We start from the raw sequence: 25,549 nt of genomic DNA, 5'->3' as shown, positions 1-25,549 counted from the left end.
CTGATACTGCACCTACTGCCCAAAGACTAGTTATTTCGTTGAATTCATTTAAATACAAGCAAGCACATATTCATTCAACCAGTTAGTTCCAGTCATCATCCCAGCACCTCTATCAGGAAGAAGCAAACGTGGATGATTGTTCTTATTTTATAAATGAGGAATCATTGGCAAGAAGTGGGGCAGGGGCAGCGTTCTGATTGTGGCTTATTCACCTTATGCGTCTGAGCCTGAGTTTCCTTGACCCTGACGTGGGGCTTGGCTAGCTGGTTGCTAATACCCCTTTACCTCTAGCAGTCTCTGCCTAAGTCTTGAGTCTCAGTCTGTGGCATGTAGTCTATGACTACAGGGAAATTCATCCTAGAACTGAGCCCAGACCCTGAATCTCCTGGCCTGGGGCTCTTTCTAATTACATCAGGCACCTACTGCTTCATTGTTGATTGAAGTTGGGCACTTCGTAGTTTATAATGTGTCGCCGTTGCTATCGTTACCTGCTTTTATAAAAAAGTCAGACTAGTTAGAAATACTCAAATGACTGAATGTTTTTTAATGACTTTTATCTGGATGTTAAGCATCATTTACATACTCTACAATTATACACTCATTTCTCTTCATTTGTCAATGGCTCCTAGTTAGCCTAATTTGTTGGCTGATTTGCAAATGACTCTATTATAGTAGTAAGTGGCAGGATAAAGGTTGATCCTATGGGGTATTATGCATGCATTTAGAAATATTTCATTTTTTCCATCTACTGTATACATAATAATTATAATCAAAACTACTGACCACAGAATTAGAATTTTAATAACTGCATTCATTGACATTGAGTTTATGATGAGCTGATTATTTAGTACTGTTTGGATCTCTATGCTTTGAACAATATGAAAACAAAAATTTAAAGTATAATTTGATCTCTTGGGTCACCTTGATGTATTTTTTTAATTGAACAAGTTGGTTTATTATTCCTTGCAGTGAGGGAAAACATATACCCTGAGTAACTGTGGGATGTCTAAGTAAGCGGGTGTTAGAAAAGACTTACTATAAGATTTGGGCTTGTGTTAGGTAATTTTGGAGAGGATCGAAGGAAGTGAGGCCTTGCTCTGGATTGGGTGCTCTCAGGAAGCGGGGGTACTTCTATGACTGTGTATCTTTTTTAAAAAATTGAAGTATAGTTGCTGTACAATATTATGTAAGTTACAGGTGTACAATATAGTGAGTCACAATTTTTAAAGGTTGTATTCCATCCATTTACAGTTATTATAAAATATTGGCTATATTCCCTGTGTTATACAATATATTCTGGCAGCTTATTTTATACCTAATAGTTTGTGCCTCTTAGTCCCCTACTCCCAGTGCCCCTCCCCCCTTCCCTCTCCCCACTGGTAACCACTAGTTTGTTCTCTATATCTGTGAGTCTGCTTCTTTTTTGTAATAGTCACTAGTTTATTGTGTTTTTTAGATTCCACCTATAAGTGATATCATACAGTGTTTGTCTTTCTCTGTCTGACTTACCTTACATAGCATAATGCCCTCCAAGTTCATCCATGTTGCTGCAAATGGCAAAAATTTTCATTCTTTTTTATGGCTGAGTAGTATTACATTGTGTGTGTGTGTGTGTGTGTGTGTGTGTGTACACACCACTTCTTCTTTATCCATTTATCTGCTGATGGACACTTAGGTTGCTTCCATAGCTTGGCAATTGTAAATAATGCCACTGTGAACATTGGGGTGCATGTAACTTTTCGAATTAGTGGTTTTGTTTTTTTTTCAGATACATATTCAGGAGTGGAATTGCTGGGTCCTATGGTAGTTCTGTTTTTAGTTTTTGAGAACCCTCCAAACTATTTCCACAGTGGCTGCACCAGTTTACATTCCCACCAAAAGTATACGAGGGTTCCCTTTTCTCCACACCCTCACCAACACTTGTTATTTGTTGTCTTTGTGATAGTAGCCATTCTGATAGATTTGAGTTGATGTCTTATTGTGGTTTTGCATTACCCTGATGATTAGTGACGTTGAGCATCTTTTCATGTGCCTGTTGGCCATCTGCACTCCTCTTTGGAAAAATGTCTGTTCAGTTCTTCTGCCCATTCTTTATGACTGTGTATCTTAATAAATCTCATTTATGGGGACAGCAGACTAGAGTGAGGCTACATCTGTAATTGGGAGATAAGCAGCCATCACTCCCATGAGCTAGGACAGGAGGATATTTGGCATTTTGTGGCTTGGACGATGTTTATGTTCTGTCTGTGTTTAGATGTAGCTATGGAGTGGTCTGTTTTTTTGGTCTTGATCCACTGTGGTCACAGAGCAGCCTTGTCTGAGGATGGTATTTTCCGGAAGTGTTCATGTTCAGTGGGAGAACACCAAGGCTTTGCTGTGGCTGCCAGACCAGCCTGTAGCAGCACCAAGGCCAGCTGATAGTGCCAGGCTGGCTCCTGCATGTCAGGGGCTGCTTTTCTCCTTACCCAATACCAGCCAAACTTTTTAGTTTTCCCACAGGGGATCAAGGAGCGATCAAGTAGGCTAGAATTTTGTATTGGCAAAGAACAATACATGACTACAGATCCTTGAAGTTTTGCCTAAAGCCAATTAGGAATGTTACAAAATATAATCAGTGTATATAAAAATAAAATACAATTAAAAATTTAAAAATAACTAGAAAATGTGTCAGATACTATACCTTTAAACCATACCCAAAAGGTCAAATGAAAAATTTCCATAGGTTTATGTGACTGTCAGATTATCTGAAACCTGTTAGAATCATTTCATAAAAGACACCGATATGTATAATTATAACACAATGTGCTTGTAATACATTGCCATTTAAGTCCCATGTTTTAGGTCACAGTTACATAATCTTCACCTACTGAGCTTTAAAGATGAAATCAAAAGGCTTGCCTGGGGCTGCCCTGGTGGCGCAGTGGTTGAGAGTCCGCCTGCCGATGCGGGGGACGCGGGTTCGTGCCCGGTCCGGGAGGATCCCACGTGCCGCGGAGCGGCTGGGCCTGTGAGCCATGGCCACTGAGCCTGCGCGTCCGGAGCCTGTGCTCCGCAGCGGGAGAGGCCACGACAGTGAGGGGCCCACATACCGCAAAAAACAAAACAAAACAAAAGGCTTGCCTGAAATCACACATGTCATACCCCAAATTCTCAACTGTATATTCTGCATCTATTTCTAAAACACAAAATTACCTTCTTTAAATTTATGCTAAACTGATAAAGTTTCTAATTTCATCATGCATTATGGCTTTCTTTAATCTTTTGGAATTCAGAAGGCGTTTAATAAAAACTCCCAAATCTGGAATAAATGTTTTTGGAATAAAAAGAATGAGGTTCATAAATGAGTCTTTGACTGAAGAAGAGAGAGTTCTTCCTCCCCTCTTTTCTAAAACCTAGAGTGTGGTTACCAGGCAAAATTTTAAGACCCTCCCCTCAGGGTTATACTTTTTATCAATAAGTAGGCCTGTGGCTTATTCGCATCAGCCCAAAGTTAAAATTGTCTTTTTGAGCTTAAACCTGAGTAGATACCACTACACACCCATTAGAATGGCTATAACTTAAAAAGACTGACAATACCAAGTGCTGACAAGGATGTTAAGAAACTGAAACTTCTATATATTCCTGGAGGGAATATAAAATGGTACTGCCATTTTGGAAGACAGTTTGGGAGTTTCTTAAATAGTTAAATATATGCTAACACATGACTCAGTTAATTCCACTCCTACATATATTTCTAAGAGAAATTAAAACATATGTTCACACAAAAACTTGTATGTGAATGATTATAGCGTCATTATTCATAATAGCCCAAAACAGGGAACAACCCAAATGTCCATCAACTGATGAATGGATGAACAAAATGTGGTATAGCCATACAATGGAAACTATTTGTCAATAAAAAGAAACTACTGGTATATAGTACAATATGGATAAACCTCAGAAACATACTAAGTAAAAGAAAGCAGACACAGAAGGCTTCATATTGTATGATTCCATCTATCTGAAATTCTAAAAAAGGCAAATATATCAGAGAAAGCCGATCAGTAGTTGCCTGGGGTTGGCAGTGGGAGAGGGAATGTTTTGGGGGTGATAGAAGTGTTCTAAACTGGATTGTGGTGATGATCACACAGGTCTATAAATTTATGAAAAGTCATTGAACTGTATACTGACGAGAGGTGAGTTTATGGCATATAAATTACAGTTTAATATATTAGTCTAGGACTGCCATAACAAAATACCATAGACTGGGTGCCTTGAACCACAGAAATTTATTTTCTCATAGTTCTGGGTGTTAGAAGTCCAAGATCACGGTGCTGGCAGGGTTGGTTTCTCTTAAGGCCTCTTTCCTGGGGTTGCAGATGGCCGCCCTCTTGCTGCCTCTTTACATGGCTATTCTCTGTACATACTGATTTTTTTTTTTTTTGAACACAAAAATCTTTGTCATGTATAACATTTTAGATCACAAATTAGGAACTGATAGTTACTGTTTGATTTGTTGACTTATATTTTAGGCTGATTTATATTTTGATCTGAATTTTTAATCTATACAGCAATGTTTATTTATTAAAAACTACTTCCCTCTCTGAATTCAGACCAGCCGCAGGTTTATTGGAAACATTTAAAAGATTATTTACCTTCCTGAATTTTGTATTTTCAGGATTCTACCCTATAGTAAGCTCACCCTTTTTAACACTGATGGTGGGTGATGGTACAAATACTGACTATATAATCTATGTTCTTTTTTAAAAAAATATTTTTGAAATAATTTTGTACTTACAGGAAATCACAAAAATGGCACAAGACAGTTCCTGTGTCTCTTTTCCCAGCTTTCCCCAACAACAGCATCTTATACAATTATAGTACATTATCAAAACCAGGAAATTGACATTAGTATAATACTAAACTTGCAGACCTTAATTGAATTTCACCAGTTTTTACATGCACTCATATTTCCCCTTTAGTTTATAGTTCTGTGAAATTTTATCACAGGTACGGATTCATGTAACCACCACCACAATCAGGACACAGAAAACTGTATTCCTCTAGGATTTTGTTGTTTGAGTCTTTATTTTAATCAACTTTACTGAGGTATAACTTGTATATGATAAAATGTACCCATTTTAAGCATACAGTCCCATGAGTTCTAACAAATGTATACACAGGTAACCACACCGCAGACACCATATAGAACATCTCTACCACCCTAGACAGTTCCCTCATGCCCCCTTCCATTCAGCCCTCCTCCATGGCTCTGACTTGCATCACTATAGTTTTGCCTATTCTTGAGCTTCATATAAATGGAATCTTATAGTGTGTCTTCTCTGGAGTCTGGCTCACTGTTTGGGATTTAAGATTTGAGGCACAGCTTTATGCTGTGTATGTATACAAAGAAAGTGCAGCCAATTCACATGTAATAATTCACCATGGCAGATTTCTGGTTACTTTTATAATTGTTTTTCATTCTCTGGACTGATATTCCTTTATTTTTAAACATGCTGGTTTTTATTTTTTTCAAATAAATTGCTCTCCTAACTCCCTTCAGAGGTTTAAAAACATTTAGCATTGTTAATTTCTAAATTGAAACATGTTAGAATTGTTCATATCCTTCTACTTATTTTAATTATGCTCCTCTATTTAAATACCTGTTCTGAGTATGAAATTCATTGTGGTGTTTAGTGTGGTAATAGTTCTTTTAATAAAGAGGATTCATCAGGGACACATGTCATTATCATAAACCTTTTATCAGAGGTACAAATAATTGAGGGCGCATGGCTGTTCATTCTAGGACATCAGAAATGGGGAGGTGGCAGGGAGGGCATGAATTCCACATTATTGAAAGGGGGACAGAAATACTTATCTCCATTCTTTTTTCAATGTTGTCCCACTTCCTTTTCTTATATCCCATCTCTCAACCTCCTTAATCTTTCCCCTTCCATTCTTTTGACCTCTTTCTCTATTTCTTTTTCTCTCTTATTGGACTTCGTCTGTCTCTTCATCCTCATTCTCTTTCCTTTCATGCGTTTTTATTCATCTTCCATCAAGTGTGCCCTATTTAACTTTCTTCCCTTTGCCTACTTTGTCTTCCTCTGTCCCAGGCCTTGCAATTGCTGACTTCTCTTCTTAGGAAAGTAGAATTATCATCATCATCATCATCATCATCATTATTGCCAGGGTCTTTTCCTTTCCCTTTACCTGTAGGATTGAACCCAGGATATGTATGTCTCCCCAAATGGAGCATTGTTTGAATGAACTCTGTGTACATTGGTTGGGGTATCCCTTGGGAACATGGTCCTCCTGCAACACCCCTGTAATAGGAGGCTCTCTGGTGTAGGGGAGAGAGCAAGGGTTTCAGTCAGACAGATGGGTTCAAAACCTGGATTTACCATTTATTACCTATTTCATCTGGGCTATGTTTTTAACCTCTCTTGGTCTTAATTCCCTCATCTGTCAAGTAAGAGTAACAAACCTATCTTAGAATTGCCGTGAGCATCAGATGGACAATGCACATCAAGTGTCCAGCTCATCGCATGTAGTCCTGAAGAATTAACTCTCCTCCTTTGCTTAAGGCCTGGCTTATTTTCTTACGTGGGGTAGGGAGGACGGTGTTCCTAGGGGAAGTGAAGCATAAGCTCGGACTATCCCAGTCATCACCTGTGCTGCAGAATTCTTGCATTTTTCTTTGGCACAAATTCTGCCATATTCCAGAAGAATCCGTTTGGAGATGCCACCATTGAGACCAGTGAATTCTAAAAAGTAGCCATTAAGCTATCGATGCATTGCTCTTTCCAGTTGTTCCCCAGTGTTCCGTTTACTCTGTGGGTATTAAGGTAGTTTAAAAAGTCTTCTATTGTTTAATAAGAGAGTTTGTCATGTGTCTTCTATTTTAGCAAATTCACTTAATGGTCTTTTAGGGGAAAGGTGATAAATAACTACATTTATTATTGTTTTACTTTTTCACTATTCTGAACTAATAGCAGTCAGTAATAGACTACTACAATTGTATTTGCATTCCGATTATTCTAAACTCAAAGATTTTACACCATTGTCAACTAGGTTCTAGAAACTTCATGTAGGCCCTTTTATGTTTAATCAAAATTTTACTTCCTTCGTAGTCTACTCTGTTGTTTCCCTCCTTTTTAGCCTAAAATATAAAATCTGTTTTTGAGTGTATTTTATTCTATCTCTGGTTCTACTTGTTGATTTTTTTCATCTGGTGTTTCAGGGCATTTATTTATTTTTTTATTTTAAACTTTTTATTGAAATATAGTTGATTTATAATATTGTATTAGTTTCAGGTATATACCATAGGGATTCAATACTTTTATAGATTGAATTGCCATTTCAAGTTATTATAAAATAAATAATGGCTGTATTTCCCTGTGCTATATAATATATCCTAGTTGCTTATTTATTTTATGGATAGGTGTTTGTATCTCTTAAAACCTACCCTTATCTTGCCCCCCCCCAACTGGTAACCAGTAGTTTGTTCTCTATATCTGTGAGTCTGTTTGTGATATTAATTCATTTTATTTTTTAGATTCCACATATCAGTGATAACATACAGTATTTGTCTTTTTTTTTGACTTACTTCACTAAGCCTAATACCCTCTAGGTCTATCCACATCGTTGCAAATGGCAGAATTCCATTCTTTTTTATGGCTGAGTAGTATTCCATTGTGTGTCTGTATATATCACATCTTCTTTATCCATTCATATGTTGATAAACACTTGGATTGCTTCCATATTTTGGCTATTGTAAATAATTCTACTGTTAACATTGGGGTGCATGTATTTTTTTGAATTAGTGTTTTTGTTTTTTTTCAGATACATACCCAGGAGTGGAATTTCTGGATCATGTGATAGTTCTATTTTTAGTTTTTTGAGGAAACTCTTTAATTTCTTCCATAGTGGCTGCTCCAATTTACACTCCCACCAGCAGTGTACAAGGGTTCCCCTTTCTCTGCATCCTCGCCAACATTTGTTATTTGTAGACTTTTTTGATGATAGCCATTCTGACAGGTATGAGGTGATGTCTCATTGTGGTTTTGGTTTGCATTTCTCTGATGATTATCAGAGCATTTATTTTGACATTTGTGTTTGAATTTCAAAAATAAAGCTGTTTTTCAATTCTGGTCTAGTTGGCTTTTACAGTCAGCTTTATTAATTGAAGCTTTGGTTCTTACTGATATGTAATGGGGATAATATTATTAATGTGTGTTCCCAGCTTTCTCCTTTTCCCCACACCCTGCCTGCTGAACAAAAATTTGTCTTTGCTCATTGCACTCCCCCGCCACCCCGCTCAATCCTCTAAGGATTCTTCTGAGTTTTTCAGTAAGATTCTCAGGCTTTGGGGGATGCAGAAAAGGGAGAAGGGCTGGAAAGAGCTGGGGGGAGGAGAGAGAGAGGGAGAGAGATGTCTTAGCGCTGATGGTGAGGAAATGTGAGACTGACAAGACTTGAAAAAGAGAGGAAAGGCATTTTTGTGAGAAGTGGAGATGTGGAGCATAAATTGGATCACCTTTAGAGTTTCTTCAGGGAGCTAAGGTGAGACAGAGTTTTCAATTGCTGTTGGTTGCTCAGCCTTTTCTTGGACTATATTACCATGCTGGGCCTGGTCCACATTGGCTCATTATTTGAGTTCCATCTAAATGTTAAGTCACTAAATTATATATTTTTGTTTATATTTAAACAAGTAAGAGAGCCACCATTACCCTCTGTCACTGATCAGTTGAACCCGGTCCTCTCTTGTTTCCCTCTGAAATCTCCCTTTCATCAGTCTCCTTTTGAAGGCCACTGCTGCTATCCTATTTCATATCTTTCATCCAGAGAGTAGCCTCTTCAGCGCCATCCCTGCCTTCAGTCTGATTCCCCTTTCAACTGCCCACTCTGCTACAGGGTTAACTTTCTAAAATATTTAGAATCCTTTGACTTAGCTTTGCATGGCCTGGGGACCACCTGCCTTTTGGCTCTTGTACCTTACTCATCTCATCTCCTCTGCCACCCCTTCCCCACTCAGCCCTCAGCCACACAAAATGACTCACAGGACCCCACATACCATATACTACCATGCTCTTGTAACTTTGTACATGCTGTTCCCTCCACAGAGAATGCCCTTACCCACCTGTCCACGCATGCAGTTCTTCTTTCATCTCTCAGCCTTGAAGGCTCATTTCACTTGTCACCTCCACTGTGATGCGTTCTTCTTGATGCTCTCTCAGGTGGTTCGCACTTCCCCCTCCTACTGGAGCATTTTCAGACCCCTGTTAGAATCGCCCTGTTACTCTTCTCTGTGTCCTTCACTGAGCTGGAGTGTGGTGGGGATTTTGTGGCAGTTCAGGACATAATGCTTAACCTCTGAAGGTGGCCTCTGAAGCTAGGCAGTGTGAGTTCTAACCCCAGCTGTCCTATTCTCTTATCTCGAGACCTTGGGTAAATTATTTAACTTCCTAAACCTTGACTTCTGTAAAACAAGGATCACGATATTACCTATTTTAGAGCTGTGTTGTGAGGAGTAAATGAGATAGAGTGTAAAAGAACTTAACACATTGCCTGACCCGTTATAACTACTTAATCAGAGTTGGCTATTTTCATTTATCTTTGAATTCTCAGAGCCTAGCACAGTGCCTGACACATCACAGGTGCTCAGCGATGAATGGCTTTGTAAGAATATTATTTTGTCTCTCCTAATGACTTTATCTCCAGTGCATTATAATTATTTGGTGGTACCATTCCCTGTTTTGCAATTATTTGCATACAGTCTAATCTCCCTTACTTGACTGTGTAATCCTTGTAGCTGGAGAGATTGTTTTATTGAATGCTGTACACTACGCATAGAGCTTTGAACTTAGCAGGTGCTCTGTAACTGGGTTGGTCTATGTTACTTTTGATACAGGAGCCTTTCCATATGAAGTATCCATTTTGTGATCTCAGCTGTTGATGCACTTGTGGGAAGTAAGTGACATACTTTGAAACCAGTAGGACAATCTAATGTACAGGGGAATCCAGTTTATTGAGTAATTATTAGAAGTATAGAATAGATTCTTTCGATTGGAGGAGAACATAAAAGGCATCTTATCTAAGCATCTTTCTTCTTACTCTTTTGGGAGGAATCCAGCCTTTTAGAGTACATAATATCTCCAAATGATGGCAAGAAAGAGTGTTTTTGCCTCAGGTCCCATTATTATTCCCTCTGAAAAAATATATATAAAATACTTGGTAAATTATATATATATATATATATTTACCAAATATTTGTCTTTTATATTGTAGGTGCTGTTTTTCTTTTGTATCTTTAATATTGAATATTTGAATATTCATTTTTCTCTATTCAGTTTATGAAACCCCATGATTAGCAATGGGATTTGTGTTGGATAGGGTTACCCCCTTCTTCTCAACCTAATTATTTTTCCAGGAAGACTTATTTTTAAGCAGTGGGTCTGAACCTCTTCTCTTAGTAATATCAAGTGTTTTTAAATTGCTTTGCCCAATAGATTCCATAAGGATGTGAAAAGACAATTTTAGATGTGGTTTTGACAGTATTTTTAAGCTTCTAGCTTTGCATCCTACACTGATTTATATATTATTCAGTATTTTTATACATTCATTTTCTCTCCAAAGTGCTGTTATATATACATAATTTTCTTAATCCTTTAAATAGTGCTGCACTGTCCTGTGGTGAGCAAGTGTTGATTTTCTAATTTTTGCTAAAAGGTTAACCAGGGAACAAAGACTTTAAGTGGTTTGCACCAGTTATGTGGTTAATTAGTGATACAGCTACAAGAATAATATTCTAGCGTTCTAGTCACATCTTTTTCCCCTTTTATAAACCATAAAATCAGGTCTTAAGAAGAAGCAGACAAGTAAAAATAAATTTGATGAATGCTTATACTGTCCATATAGGTTAGGTGCATTTCATCTTAAACCCACCTAGATTTAGTCATGAAAATTGGAGCATAAATTATAAATGGATTCATGATGATAATATTTTTATAATACGAAAAATTTCTGGAAATCATCTTTCTATAGTTTGTATTTTTTGTCATTTTTAAATTGAATTTACCTTTATTGACCATCTCTTATGTTCAACAAGCTAAATGAGATTCAGATTTGTATAACTTGAATTTTCTAAAATGATATGCCTATTTAAACACAGTATCCATAGGAACATAAATTTATCAAAAAAAAGTGAGGAAAAAATGAGAATTTGGAGTGAGATTATAACTTAGGCACTGATGTTTAGATGAACCTCTCCACCTTCACAATCCCAGTTAAATGACTTCAAAATTTTTAAATACGGAGAAACCATAATAGTGTTGGAGGCCAGGGAGGAGGTCCATCTTCTTGTTGCAAACTGTGAAGAATTTCCACTAGATACAGTGCAGATGAAATCATATTGAAGAATTATACCAAAACCAACATGCAATTTCACTTCCTAAGAAAGTGACAAGAATTGAGTTGGGGGCTTAGGACAACCTGTAGGGGCTTCCACTTGGCTTACTTTCACAGCTATTGATGGATTAAGAGTGTCACTAGGAGGCCCAGGAATAGTCACACTGAGGGAAAAAGCAGGCCCTGCATTAGGGCGTTTCTCTGATGCGACAGGCAATGCACACGAAGGACTGGTTATATTCGCTCTGTTCCCGGAGTGGAGGTCAGGTCAATTTATAAAATTTTTGTGTGGAAAAATCTGAAGTTTTTCCTTAAGGGGACTCTCCATGGCCCCAATTCCGTCCCTGCTTCCCTTAACATTCATGTATATGAATTTCTATCAACCAGCTTCCCACTGAGAGGAAGAATCAGAACATTGGAATGGACGCTGAAGGAAGGAAAGAAGACCTGCCCACCCTATTTTTAGAAAAACATCAGCCTGGATAGACTGCTCTTTGTTCAAGAATGAACAAAGAAACCCAACAGAAGGTTTCTGAAAAGGCTCTGCGGTGTAAATGGAGGAGAACATAGTATTTAAGAGGCAGAGGAAAAACAATATTTATTTTAAAAATATGCCTTCTATAGGAAAATGAATATTTTTGATAATGATTTGCTTTGTGCTTTCTATTGAGTGCAAAGAAGTATACAAAACAAAGTAAGCATTTAAAGCAAACTGAAGTGAAGTCTAGAAGGAGAAAAGAGAATACGTTTAAAATATTGTTGAATGAGACTGTAGGTGAAAAGGAAAGGGAACTTGCTGAAGGAGGAAGAAATGTGAGGAAACTAAAAAGCATTATATGTAGTAAAATTTTAAAAAAAAGAAACTGGAGAAAATGAGATGAGTAATGGAAAAGGCAAACTTGAGAAATTCTCCCAGAATGCAGAGGAAAAGGTCAGATATGAGAGCTTGAGATAGGTAATGAAAGGTTGGACAGAGGATGGAGCTCTTATAATATATAGACAATTGTTCCGAAAGAATTAGAAGCTAGATTAAAAGCAACCAAATCAGTTAAGCATGCCATAAAAAAACAATAAAAACAAAACCAACTTTCTGGACTATAAAAACACACAGATCTACAGATCAAATGCTTACCGTGTACCAGAGAAAACAACAAAAAAAGAGACCAATAATTAGATATAGTCTGGCGTTTTTTATGTTAATGTCAAGGATAAAGCAAATTAATTACCTAGCATCCTGAGAGAAAAAGTAGTTTAGCCCCCAAAGAAGGAGAAGTTGACATCAGAATTCTCTGCAGTCTTAAATGCCAGAAGACAGGGAAGCAATGTCTATAACTTTTAGGGGAAAATGTTTGTGACCCACAAATTCTAGACTCAGCCAAGGTGGTATTAGTGAAAGCCACAGAAGGATGTTCTCAGATATATGATTTCTCACAAATATGCCGTCCACATACTTTTCCTGAGAAAGTTGCTTGAACATGTACTCCAGCCAGTTGTAAAGCAAATTAAACAGTTCAACCATGAGGGAAGTCATGAAATAAAAGGGTTAGTGGTGAGCAATGGAAACAAACTTATAAGTAATTATAAAATATAAATAAAGTTGAAAACAGTGTAAACATTTTAAATGTTTATTGAAAGATAAAAGCACAATAAATAATAATAAAATGACAAATGCAAGATAGGGATATAAAAAGAAAAAATATAGTATTTTTCGCCATTCAAGGGAGTTGTTCCAATAGATGTTAATTTTTTGCTATTCACACTTGAACTGACAATTCTTTACAAATTAAAAGTAACAATGAATAGAGTTGAAATCTCTCTCAATCAATGGGGGAAAAGGCTTCTTATATCATCTTTCTCTAGGACCTGTAAATATTCCTTCTTTTAACTCTGCTTAATAAACATATATACTTTGTGTTTTTAACTACATTAAAAAAGAAAAAAGACTTTTAAAGTAAAAATACACCAGAACATGAAAACTGTATATAGATTGGTGGCGGGATTTTGTGGCACATAAATCTTCAGTGAGTATGGGCATGAAAATATAATCATTTTTTTAAAGTATATATAATTTGGCATAATGAAAATATGAATTTCTTAAAAGTATACACAATTTGACATAGAATCACCATTATGTTAAGGAAAGACATTAACAAAACAGTGGGTTCTAGGTAGTAGAAATATCCTACACTTCTTTCTGTTCCTATTTTCATATTTTTGTAATGCATATGTATTAATTTTTATAGTGAGAAAATGAACTTCATTAAAATAAAAAGTCCTATAGATACAGCAGAGTTATAAGTAAGGCAGATTTATAATATTGAATGCTTTGTTCTTTCCCCCCCAAATTAAAAATAAACCAAGCATTTAATTAAGGCACTAGAAAAAGCATAACACAAAAAATTTCATCCGAGAACTGAAGGAAAAAATTAATAAATTTAAAAGCAGAATTTTGTAAATCAGTAAACAGAATAGATTTGAACAAGAAGTCAAGGAGTTGAGTCTTAAAAACAACAGAATTAACAAACTTCTAGACTTCTAGCTTATTTACTCAGGAAAGCAAACAAAAATACACAAAATAATGTATTTAAATCACAAATTCATAGGAAATAAAATGCACTGCTTATGCTAATTATAAAGTGAAGTGAATATTATAGTAAATATTAAGTAGCAAAGTTGACTCAAGGAGTACAACACTGGAATTGGCCAATAACTAGGGAAATATTAGAGAAAACCTCCAAAGAGCTACTCCAGTTGTTGAAGTGATTGTCTCTAAGTACTAGGGTTGTGGACTTTTCCCCCCACTTTGTGCTCTTTGGTAGTCTCAAACCCGCATAGCACAGGGAGATCAGCTCCGTGCTCTGTGACTGCCTAGAGGGGTGGGATAGGGAGGGTGGGAGGGAGGGAGGGACATCTGGATCACGAGTTGTTTGTTCGTTTTTGTGGGTTTTTTGTGTTTTTTTGGTGGGTTTTTTTTGTTTGTGGTTTCTTTGGTTCTTGTTTTTTGTGTTTTTTTTCTTGTTTTTGTTTTTTACTAGTAACATGAATAGATGAAACAAGTGTTCTTTACTGTATTCAAGAAATAAGTAAAAGAAGATTGTGAGTTTTGACTTAGGCCACTCTGGATGTACTACACTCAGAAAAGACTATATTGCTCACTCCCGTTCCTAAAGAAATAAAGCTGAATTATGGCAAGGTTCTCTCCTGCATGTTAGAAACACTGCAGAGTATGGTCTGTGCATTTGCCATCAAAATTGTAGAGGGAGAGGAGCAGGTAAGGAAAGTGTTTTCTCCATATAAGAAGATCATTTTTTTTTTGGAAAGGAAACTTACTTTAATTATAATATGTGTATATCCTGTTTATCTTGTTGATTGTGTGCTTACAAAAGCAACCGTTCATTCACACCCATTTTTAAAATGCTCACTTGGTAATGTCACTTTGCTAGAATCAGATGAATAACATTGTGTTCTCCACAGATCTTATGTTGTGAGAAAGGAATGTGATGAGTGGAGATATGCACAAAATGTGATAAGGGCATCACAACAGCAAGAGTGTGACTAAGGTCGTGTTTCCAAAGAACTTGAGCTCATTGAATTGTACCTCAAGTTAATCAAATTAATCTAGAAGTAACTTTGAGAAACACCTTCTTGGGTATTTGTGGCTCACATTAGCATATCACAGGAAATGTGAAATGAAAAAAAAATCTGAGGAACTTTGTACAACTCATTATTTACCAAAAGTGTGTGCCCATGGAACCCTCTTCCCTAAAATTGTTTATCACAAGCTCAGGGCTCCAGTGGGTTGAGGGACACACTGTGAACAATGTCTATTTAAAGTGTACATTAAATGGAAGAAAACCTTCCTAACTCAAAACATTGGCTTAATTTTTGAACGTCTTCTGTCTTGAAAAATATAATCAAGTTGCACCTTTAACACTGCATCAGCTTCCTTCGTTCTACTAAGGAAAGTGAAGCACTTCAGCTACAGCTTTCTTCTTCTCAAAAGACTGGATTCCCAACAAAGGGGAAATCTATGCTATACTCAGTGTTATTTATAGGAAATATGAACTGTCAAGTTCCTGGTAGAGCTTGATCTTTTTCATTTATTTCTTTTATTATGGATGACATCTACCGGCAGAATATAGGTGGCCTTTCAACCTTGCCTTGCCTTGTAAATTAAAGAGGAATGCTAGAACTAGGATGGCTTATTACTCTATTCTCTTACTAATATCTGCCACCTCGCCCAAATACTATCATTAACTGCCAGGTGTTAACGAAGTTATTCATTCATATGTTAATCCAAGAAATCTTTGCTGAGTGCCTGCTCCGTTCCAGGCACTCTTCTAACATCGGGTGTATGTACAGTGTGAAGGAGACTAACAAGCTTGGAAACTTACAATATAGTGGGGAAGATAACCAATGAACACACATATCTATTAACAACACAATCTCAGACAGGGCTAAGTGCTAGGATTAAATCAAAATAGTAAGTCCAGGATTTTTTTTCCTCCCAGGTGAGGTGAACACTTACAGATTGGTGGTCAGGGAGGGCTTCTCTGTGGAGGAGACTTCTGAGCTGAGAACCAGATGGTGAGGAGCCAGCTGATTTTTCTGGATCCTCATAAATAGGCACAAAGGAAACTAGAGAAGTCTGAAGTATGCTGGGCCTCTTTTCATTGATTTAGTTTTCAAGAGTAAAAGAGATTTTCCATTTTAAAAATGGAATTTCTCATCCAGTAATCGGACTCCTAGACTTAGGTGTGTGCCTTGGATGGCAAAGCTAAATTTCCTAACTCAAATGTTTTCCTTAAAATGTGGGTTCATTTTAATTTCTCAAGGAGGAAGGCTGTTTGCCAAATGGGCAGCTGAAGCTCTTCTCTGTTTCTGCCCTTGTGGAGAATGGTATTTCTAAATGATATACATTTGGGCCTTGTTAAGAACCAGAGCAATTTGAATGAAGAGTTGCTATTACTAGTATGCTAGTTATCTGAAGAGCTTTGGAATTATCCAAGTGTGGGGAGGGAGTTCAGTTCAGATTCAAAACTCATCTCCTCAGTGGTTGTAAAATTCAACCGATTTGGCTCCCATCAATTCTAAGGTCCCCCACAGCCCTCCCTGGCACATTATGACTATTAACTAATTTTTATCTAAATTGATTTCCTCTTAGATGAAATGCTATTGTTGGTTTATCTTTAGAAATAAGAAATTGCAAGTTGAACAGTCACTGAATTTACAAATTTAACAACAACCCATATGGACTATAGAATTCCTATAATAACAAATACATTTTGGGAATAAACGGAACAAATCACCTAGCTCACTTCTAAAATTCAACATTCCTTGCTTTGTTTTTTTTTTAAAGACAAGTAGGTGGGTGACTTTAGTCACCAACTGCTCAGAAACACAGGCTGCAGAGAACAGGGATTTGGATTAGCAAACCAGAACCTTATGGAACTCTTTCTTCTCTACTGACTACCCTGGCACAACTGGGCTGGAAGGAAACCCCTAATAACATCAAGGGCAGTTCCCCTTAGTCTTCCTCCCATCCCACTGCACCCCACCCTACCAGCCGGAAGCAGAAGTCTTATGAAGAAGTTTTGTGGAGAACATCCTGTCCTGGTTTCTTCTGTTCCAATGGGCTTGCCAAACACATCCTTGACCTGGGACACAGGCAGAGTTCAAACCAAGTCTATGTTGTCAGCCTGCTGGTCTCCCTTTTCTGGAAGACTCCTGACTGTGCCCTCTCTGCTTAAATATTGTAGAGGCGACTAGTGTTCTCTCGTAAGGTGGCCAAGGTGTGGGAGAGTGGCTGACCTTTGATTCTGGCAATCTCTTGAACCGTATGCAGGGCCAGGCCTGGGTGGGCAAGTGGGCAAAGGTTTTTGGGAACCCCACGAGGGATGAAGTAGGGAGCATCGGTTTCCACGACGATTCTCTCCAGTGGGATCTTTCTCACAGCATCGTGGACCTCCCAGGCAGAAGGGTAAGTCAGGACTCCAGTGAAGCCCACAGACATGTTGGGGAAGTAGTCCAGAAGGGGCTCGATGACTGCGTAACTGCCAATGAAGCAATGCCAATGGATCTTGTAGTCAGAGGGCATAATTTTTTTCAGGATGTCCCTCAGATCTTTCTCAGCTTCTCGGCAGTGGATCAGCACGGGCTTGTTTAAAGTGATGGCCAGCTGCAGCTGTCTCTCAAATATCTTTTGCTGCTGTGGGACAGGTGTGCTGCACTTATGGGAGTAATCCAAGCCAATTTCTCCATATGCTACAGCCTTGGGGTGCCGTAAGGCTTGCACAATATCTGTTTCGTGACTCATACAGTAGTAACGTGCAAAATGGGGGTGACAGCCAAAGGCCCCCCAGACCAGATCCTCTTTCAACAGCTCCACCCATATACCATCCTTCAGTGTGCGAGGATCACAGAAATCAGAGATGCAGCCATGAAATTCCTTAGGGAAGGAGCTGCTATATATTTTTCTGAACTTGTTAAATGTCCCTGTGAAAGACAACCTGGAATAGAGCATGTCCAGGTGACAATGGGTATCAATGAAACCCGCCTGTAGGCTTTTTTTCCAGTGGCTCCTTGGCAGGGAATGAGATGCGTGTCCTCCCCGAGAACGTGATGGTGTCTCCTCTTGGAGATGGTGTCTCCTCTCCTTCATCCTGGCTTCTGAACTTCTGGAGAAATGAAATGAATGAGAATTTGGAGACTGATCTTCTTCTGATGACTTAAGTTCTCTGGACCAGGTTGGGGAGTACACTGGAAAATTGAAGGTATAACCACTCAAGAAACTCTGGCTGCTCTTCCCAGCCTGGGATGTGTTGCTGCTGCTGCTGCCGCCCATGGAGAGAAGGCAAGGAGGCTTGGGACTACTGGGCCAGTAGCTGGCAGAGTCATGCCAAGGACCACTATACAAATTAGGCCAGTAGGTGACAGGCTCAGCTGTGAAGGATGGAGGCCTTGAAATTCTTGCGGCACTGAGTGAGACTGGCTCCTCCTGAGGGGATCTGAAGGCAGAACTCTCATCCACGTCAGACCAGCCACCTCCTGAAGAAGGGTGCTCAATTACAATACTCTTATCTTGATGCTTCTGGATTTGTGAATGACAGTCACGTCTGTCTAGAAATTTTAGGGCTGGAGAGCTGCCTTCAAAAATGAGTGCCCTTGGGTCACCAAGTGGCTTCTCACGATGTACCATCATTCTCCTGTCACAGAAGTCGCTTGTGTCTATCTTCTCTCTGACCTCTGAGGCAGACACTATTCTTTGAGGAGCAGAGAAGGGGACATCTGTGGCTGATCTTCCTCCAGAGCTGGGCTGCTGTCTTGGGCTCCAATTTGTATTAGTGGCAGCGTCTCCTTCTAACATCAATGTTCCCAGCATGCCCCGGATCGCCTTCACATATATCATTGAAGAGCTTTGGTCTTGCTGTCTACCCCAGCTTCTCTGGCCCTCGTCTGCTTCCTCAGTCGCATTATTCTGACCCTCAGCTATGGCTGCAAATTCAGGGTTTATGGAGCTATAGAAACTATGTTTGGAATTCCCCCTAAGGTTGTGGACATCTTTTGAAGAAGCCATTTCTTCTAGAACGGGGCTGGCAAAGCACAAAGGGGATGGCGCTGAGGCGATTCCACGCACGAGAGGAACCCGGAGTGCTCCGAATCAGGCAGTCTTTGGAGGCTGCTCCACCCACACGCGAACCTGAGGAATGGGAAGAGTATAAAGAGAAGTAAGATGAGGAGGTGGAATTTCCCTGACAGGATGAACCCCAGGAAACCTCGGCTTGAAGGCCACAAGGACCTCCTTCTGAGCTTTCAGGCACCCGGGCGGCTAGGCTCCCCTGGACGTAATGCACAGCCCTAAGCTGGCTGGCTGGAGGACGCCACGTCACTGGGCCCCCAGAGGCATCCGCGTTTGCTGGGGGCTCCTTGTGGTCCTTTACCTTGCGCCGCTCCCACCCCCGCGGCTTAGGGCACTTACTCCTTTCTTTCACTGGCCCATCACAGTTCTCCGTGTTCCAGAGATGTCAAAGTCCTTCTACTGAGTTTGTGATCTCAAAACTATTCGGAAAAGTCACAAAGATCCAGGATCGCCTGAAGGCTTGGCTCGGCGCCCAAGCCCTCAGCGAGCTCCCGAGAAAAATGGCAGCGACTTTTTTTTTTTTTTTTTTTACACAGTTACTTCCGGGGCGTCAAGGCACTTACGGGACATCAAAGCACTTCTGGGATTAGAAAGCTTTTCTATTTGGTTTGGAATACAAGGCCCTTGTGAGATGTCAGAGCCCTCGAAAAGGCTGCAAGGTAATTTAGGGACCCCACACAGGGGCCCCTGAGCTGGGCTGGTGGCCTAGAGGTCCAGGCTGCTGAGGGAGTACAGGAGGGCGGGGCTGAACCCAGCGCTGGAGGAGGTGGGGGGAGGGCACAGCTCCTTCCACCCACCTGCCCTGGCCACCGGAAGTACTCCTGCCACACAGGGTGCCCCCCCCATTCTTCTACCTCAGGTCTGTTCCCTCCTCTCCACAGCTGTCCCTCGCACCCGTCCGCCCCTGCCTCATGTGCGTCGTAGCCAGCGCGCCACTGGAGTTGCCGCCATTGCTTGCTTTTTGTCACTGCCCCCCGCCCCTCGTGTGCGTCGCAGCCAGCCCGTCACTGGAGTTGCCGCCATTGCTTGCTTTTTGTTACTTTCCTCCCACCCCTCCCACCAGTGTTTTTGAAAAGCATAATTATGGTTTATAAAGCATAGTTTAAATATACATGGTTTTGAAAACATAGTTGTAGTATGTTACCATTTTCAGTTCTGTGGTTTTTTTTCACTCAACATTTGTGCATATCCTAAGCATTTCTCTTATTGCTGCATCGTTTTAAAAAACATCATACTACTGCCTTCATAATATGCCATAGAATACATACATGTGCCATAATTCACCAGATCCTTCCTTTCTTGTTAGATCTTTAATTTATCCCACTCTAATTTTTTTGTGTAATAAAAAAAATGCTGCAAAGAACATCTTTGCACATATGTTTCTCCATATTTTGGTTTGTTTCTTTGGGCTGCGTGCCCGGAAATGGAGTTCCTGAGAAGAAGTATAGGAATTTTAAAATGGCTCTTCAGAGCATCACACTACCTCAGAAGAACTGCAATAATTTAAAATACCATGGGTAATGAATAACCCTACCAGGCTCATTTAATAGGAGAAACAAACAAAACCGGCACCTCACTGTTATTTTAATTTGTACTTACCTGATACTTTTTTAGAGTGAATATTTTCCTTTTTTAAATTGAACCTCTCCTGCATTTTAAGTTCTGTTTTTATTTCTTTCTTAAGATCCTTTAAGAATTAATTAAAATTTTTTTTATAAATTAAGCTTTTGTCATATGTTCTAAATTTCTTATTTGTATGTTGCTTGTTTTTAATTTATATTTTAGCCTATTGAAGTTATAACTTGTTTTTGTAGTTAAATTTTAATATTTTCTTTCATAATTTTGTCTTTTTCTCTTAAATCTGGAATGGTCATCCTCCCTTTCAGGGCTTTGCCACATATATAATTTTTTTTGGAGGCTAAAAGGGATTGATTTGTTCTATTTAAGCTGATAATCCATCTGGTATTTATTTTGGGTTATAATTTATTTTAGGTGGAGATATACATTGATGGTTTTCCAAGTTAGTACTTTTTTCACTTGCTGACATGATTCCTCTTTCATCATGTGTTAAATTCCTATATGTAATAGAGCGTATTTCCAGACTATCTATTCTTTTCCACACACTAGTGTGTCTCTCATTACTCTGGTTTTGCACTGTTTTAATAACTGAAGCATAATAGTAAGTAAGGTATAAAATCTAGGACAATTAGGTCTTCTACATTACTCTTAATTTTCATAATTATCTTTAATAGGCTGACTGTTTATCAGATGAAATTAGAATTATTTTTTCAAGTCCTTCCAAAACATCAATGAAATATCCATTTGAAATATGTTATTTTAGTCTGCTTATCCAGAATATACTTTGCCTGTCCTATTATTTGTCAAGTTTTCATATATCTTCTAGTAAATACTTTTAGAGTTTTATCTGGGTCACAGAGTTTTCATTAAAACTATTTTTAAGTGTTTTGTAATTTTTTATTCTATTGTGAATATACCGTTTTCTTCCACTGTATTTTCAGGTGGTTATTGCTAGTACATAAGAATATTTTTGATTCAGTTGTGGTTATGCTGAAATCTTTTATTTATTCTTAGTTTTTCAGCGTTTCCCTATGCCTATGTCTATCTATAATGATAGCTTTTGTCTCTTTCTTGCTAATATTTTTACTTCTTACATTGTCCAGAACTCCTAAAAAATATTAAATCATGATGTTGGTAGGGGCATTTTTGTTCTGTTCCTGATTGTAGCAGACACATAGTTCAATTACATATAATACTGGATATGTAGGCTATTGTTTTAAAGCAGATGCTTTTTTATCCTGTTAAGGAATTACTCTTGAATTTTAAAACATATGTGGTAGGAAACAGTTTGAGATCATTATATATTTGCTCTTACTTCCTAATTTAGAAACATCTTTGCATCTGTGAGGAAAATGCTGCTTTTTGTGTAGTTTGCTTATGACTGTTATGGACTCTTGAATTTTGTTTGCTTGTATTTTAGTTAGGATCTTTGCTCTATAAATCATAAATAGTGAAATTGCTCTGGAACAGTAGTTCTCAACCTAGGCTTGCACATTGTAATCACTTGGGGAGCTTTAAAATCACTGATACCTGGGCCTGACCTGAGGGATTCTGATTTCATTGTGTGTGGGTGTGTATAGGTGTGGATGTGGCCCAAACATCACGATTTTATAAAGCTCTACAGGTGATTCTAATGTGAAGCCAGGGTGAAAACTATTGCTCCATAGTTTTCTTTTTTTTTTTTTAATACCTTGTGTATTAGGCATTGGAATTCACCTTTATGGCTTTCCATCTTTTTTGGTATCTTGGGGGAGTTATATAAAGTGGTGTTTTTCTTTTCCTTGAAAGCTTGCAAGAATCTATTAGTAAATCATCCTGGTTGGAGCCTTTGTTGGGGCAATACTTTGGTAATTTTTTTACTTCTTACTTGGTTATTAGTTTATTCATTGTGTTTTGATACTTCACGGTTCTTACAGAAAATCACTTATTTAATTGTGGTTTTAAAATTTATGTTCATAAAAGCTTGAATAATTTATTATAATAAGGTAATTTACATCTTATAATTTATTACATCTCTATGTTGTGCACTATCTCGTTTCTGATTTTGTTTATTTACATTATTTGATTATCTTTGCTAGTGCAGGGGAGCAAAATTTGCCACCCCAAATAGTGTCTCTTAGGCATGTGGATTATCCTGAGCTGAAAACAGTCAAGGCCCAAAAGACTAAGGAAGAGCCTTTGACTTTCTCCCTAACTGCCTAAAAGAATTTAGATACAGGACCTGTTCCATGAAGGGAGACAGGGAGGAACCTAGCAAAGTGTCAGTTAAAATTCCTCTCTTTCTCCCATTGCTTCTGTATGGCCCAGCAAACGTTTGTTTACCAAACATTTGCTTTTTTTCATCTTCTTGTGAATTGCCTTCCAACCCTTTGAAGTCGCAACCCCTACCCACTTCCCCTTCTCTCAGATGGCATATAAGCTTCAATTGCCTAACTTGTCTTTGGGCTTCATATTCTTATGGAGCCCCTATACTACATAATGAAATTTGGTTTTTCTCCTGTTAATCTGTCTCACGTCAGTTTAATTCAGTTAGACCAGTCAGAAGAACCTAGAAGGGTAGAGGAAAGTTTTTTCCCTCCCCAATGCTAGAATCTTACCTATTTTATTTATTAATAAAAACTCTTGAATTTATTTATTGCAGTTGTTTTTCTCCTTTCAAATTTATCTATTTGTGCTTTTATCCTTTTTGCTTTAGACTTGTTTTCCTTATGACAAATTTTTGCACTTTCAAAAATTTTTGTTCAATCCATTGCTGACTGTGACTGCATTTCAGAATTACTTGTGGAGCTTTAAAAAAAATACTAATGCCCCTCTTAACTGCCTTCAAGATTCCTGTTTAATTTATTTAGGCTTGGGTATGTTTTCTTTTGTTTTTTAAGTTCCTAATGTGAAGCCGAGAAGGCTGAGAATCACTGAGTTAGTATATTTACCTGTGTTGGCTGTCTTTAACTCTAAATTCTCATATGTTATCATCTAAATCCAGTAATTTACCCAAGAGTACAGATTTGCTTGTATCTTATAGGTTTGTACCTCTTTAAATTTTATTAAATTCTCTACTTATTTTTTGTATTTTAAAATTTGCTCTCCTCACAATAACTATTAGGGGTGACAATATTTGTTTATAGTTACATGATACATTTTTAGTTGTATTGTTTGTGATTGATGGCTATGATTTCTGTAGTTTAAATTTATTAAAAAAATTTTTTTGTGTGTGAATTAGCCTATGTAGGGAAGGAAAATAATTTTCCTTTTACCCTTCTAGGTTTTTGGCTGAGATGCCCCCTGTAATGAAAGACAGCTTAACAGGAGAAAAACAAACAAGTTTACTAGCATGTTTACCTCCTGTATACATGGGAGATACCAGGAAAACTGAGTAACTTTCCCAAATATCCCAAGCCACCACCTTAAATACTAGTTCCAACTAAAGGCAAAAGATGTTCGGGGTATGGGGAGCCAGTTAAGGGAGGTTATCAGGCAAAGCACAATAAAGGTCGGTACAGTTATGCAGATTTAAGTTCATGCTTTCTCCATTGATGCATTTCTAGAGATACAGTTATCTTCCTTTTTCTGGCACAGAGAGGGAGAAACCCTTACCAATGGAGATTTCCATTAAACATGTAAAAGTCTCTTACAAAAGGATAACTTTTACTCACATTTCAGAGCTTCTCCTTTCTCAGCTGTTTCTTAAAAATGATCAGCTCAAGATAATTCTTATACCAAAGAAGCATATTTTGGGGTGTTATATTGTGCTGCCCTTCACATATGATAAATTTCTTAAAATATACCATTGTCATATATAAAGGAGCCATCCTCTATATGCAATACAAAATTCATTATAGTTTATTTCCTTAATTCTGAGATTCCATAGTCATAAGAGAAACCATTGATTTAATAACACCTTGGGGACTTCCCTGGCAGTCCAGTGGTTAAGACTTCGCCTTCCAATGCAGGGGGTGCAGGTTCGTTCCCTGGTTGGGGAGCTAAGATCCCACATGCCTCATGGCCAGAAAACCAAAACATAAAACAGAAGCAGTATTGTAACAAATTCAATAAAGAGTTTAAAAATGTTCCACATCAAAAAATAATAATAATAACATCTTTTTCCAGAAGAATAAACAACACTGCATCAAATGTACACAAATTTTTATTGTCTACTAACTAACCTATGATAGCATGCATTTATCCTTACTATTATGTACCTTCTTCTTTAGTACCTCGCAATTTAAATCTGAGCCTTTTTCATTAAATAGAACATAAACATTTTAAACTTAGACTTATGATGTTGATCTCTTTATAAAATGTTGAGCTTTATTGAATATTACTGGTGCTTCTTTCTTTCCTAACAGCTTCTCTAGGAATTCAGCTGTAAGCTTTTGACACTCAGATGTTTGGTTCCTGAGTAATAGTCTTTATGACTCATGCATTGGTCATACCAGCTTCACGATCTTTTAAAATTCTGTGATTTATTCTGAGAGATTAGACTTTTGTTTTTGCCTTATGATTGCATTGCCTAGCACATGATGGACAATCTTCTAGCATTTTTATGTCAATGCTACATCAGACAGTAACATTTTGAAAACATTTTAAGTGAAAATTAGGATTCCAAATTAATGTTAAAATCCAGCTATTTGGGATATGCAGTGCAAAGCAGAGAACTCAGTTGACGTGCAAACAGAACTAACTCCTTCCCCACAAGGCTAAATTTACACCTTACATCAAGTTACATCTATGTTCCTCGTTAAAATGCATTCCTGACTGCTTTGAGTTTCTTTTGGCTTTACATGTAAGAAGAATCTGATTTCAGAAATATTAACATTAAATTTTTTTCCATTATATGAGGAAATATCACATATCTAGTATTTAAAGCTAATTGATTTCAGATTTTATATCCTCTTGGCTAGCATCAAAAATCTGAATGCCTTGGGGATCAGGCAGGTAACCTCG

The 25,549-nt window shown here is 38.0% G+C and overlaps 2 protein-coding genes across 2 annotated transcripts in view; one reads left to right on the top strand and one right to left on the bottom strand.

Moving 5' to 3' along the window:
• The window catches only part of EFHC2 (EF-hand domain containing 2), a 193,819-nt gene that overhangs the window by 43,347 nt on the left and 124,923 nt on the right, over positions 1–25,549 (top strand).
• On the bottom strand, positions 14,088–19,492 carry LOC307179881 (putative deoxyribonuclease TATDN2). Its single transcript, XM_079909605.1, has 2 exons — positions 19,367–19,492; positions 14,088–19,087 (listed from the first exon to the last, which is right to left on the bottom strand). The coding sequence occupies exon 2, from the start codon at positions 18,962–18,964 to the stop codon at positions 17,135–17,137; it is 1,830 nt and encodes a 609-aa protein (XP_079765731.1). The 5' UTR covers positions 18,965–19,087; positions 19,367–19,492; the 3' UTR covers positions 14,088–17,134.

The sequence above is a fragment of the Stenella coeruleoalba genome (assembly GCF_951394435.1).
Source record: "Stenella coeruleoalba genome assembly, chromosome: X".
Lineage (NCBI taxonomy): Eukaryota > Metazoa > Chordata > Mammalia > Artiodactyla > Delphinidae > Stenella > Stenella coeruleoalba.
The sequence above is the reverse complement of the archived record's forward strand: the minus strand, read 5'-3'. Positions and strand labels throughout refer to the sequence as shown.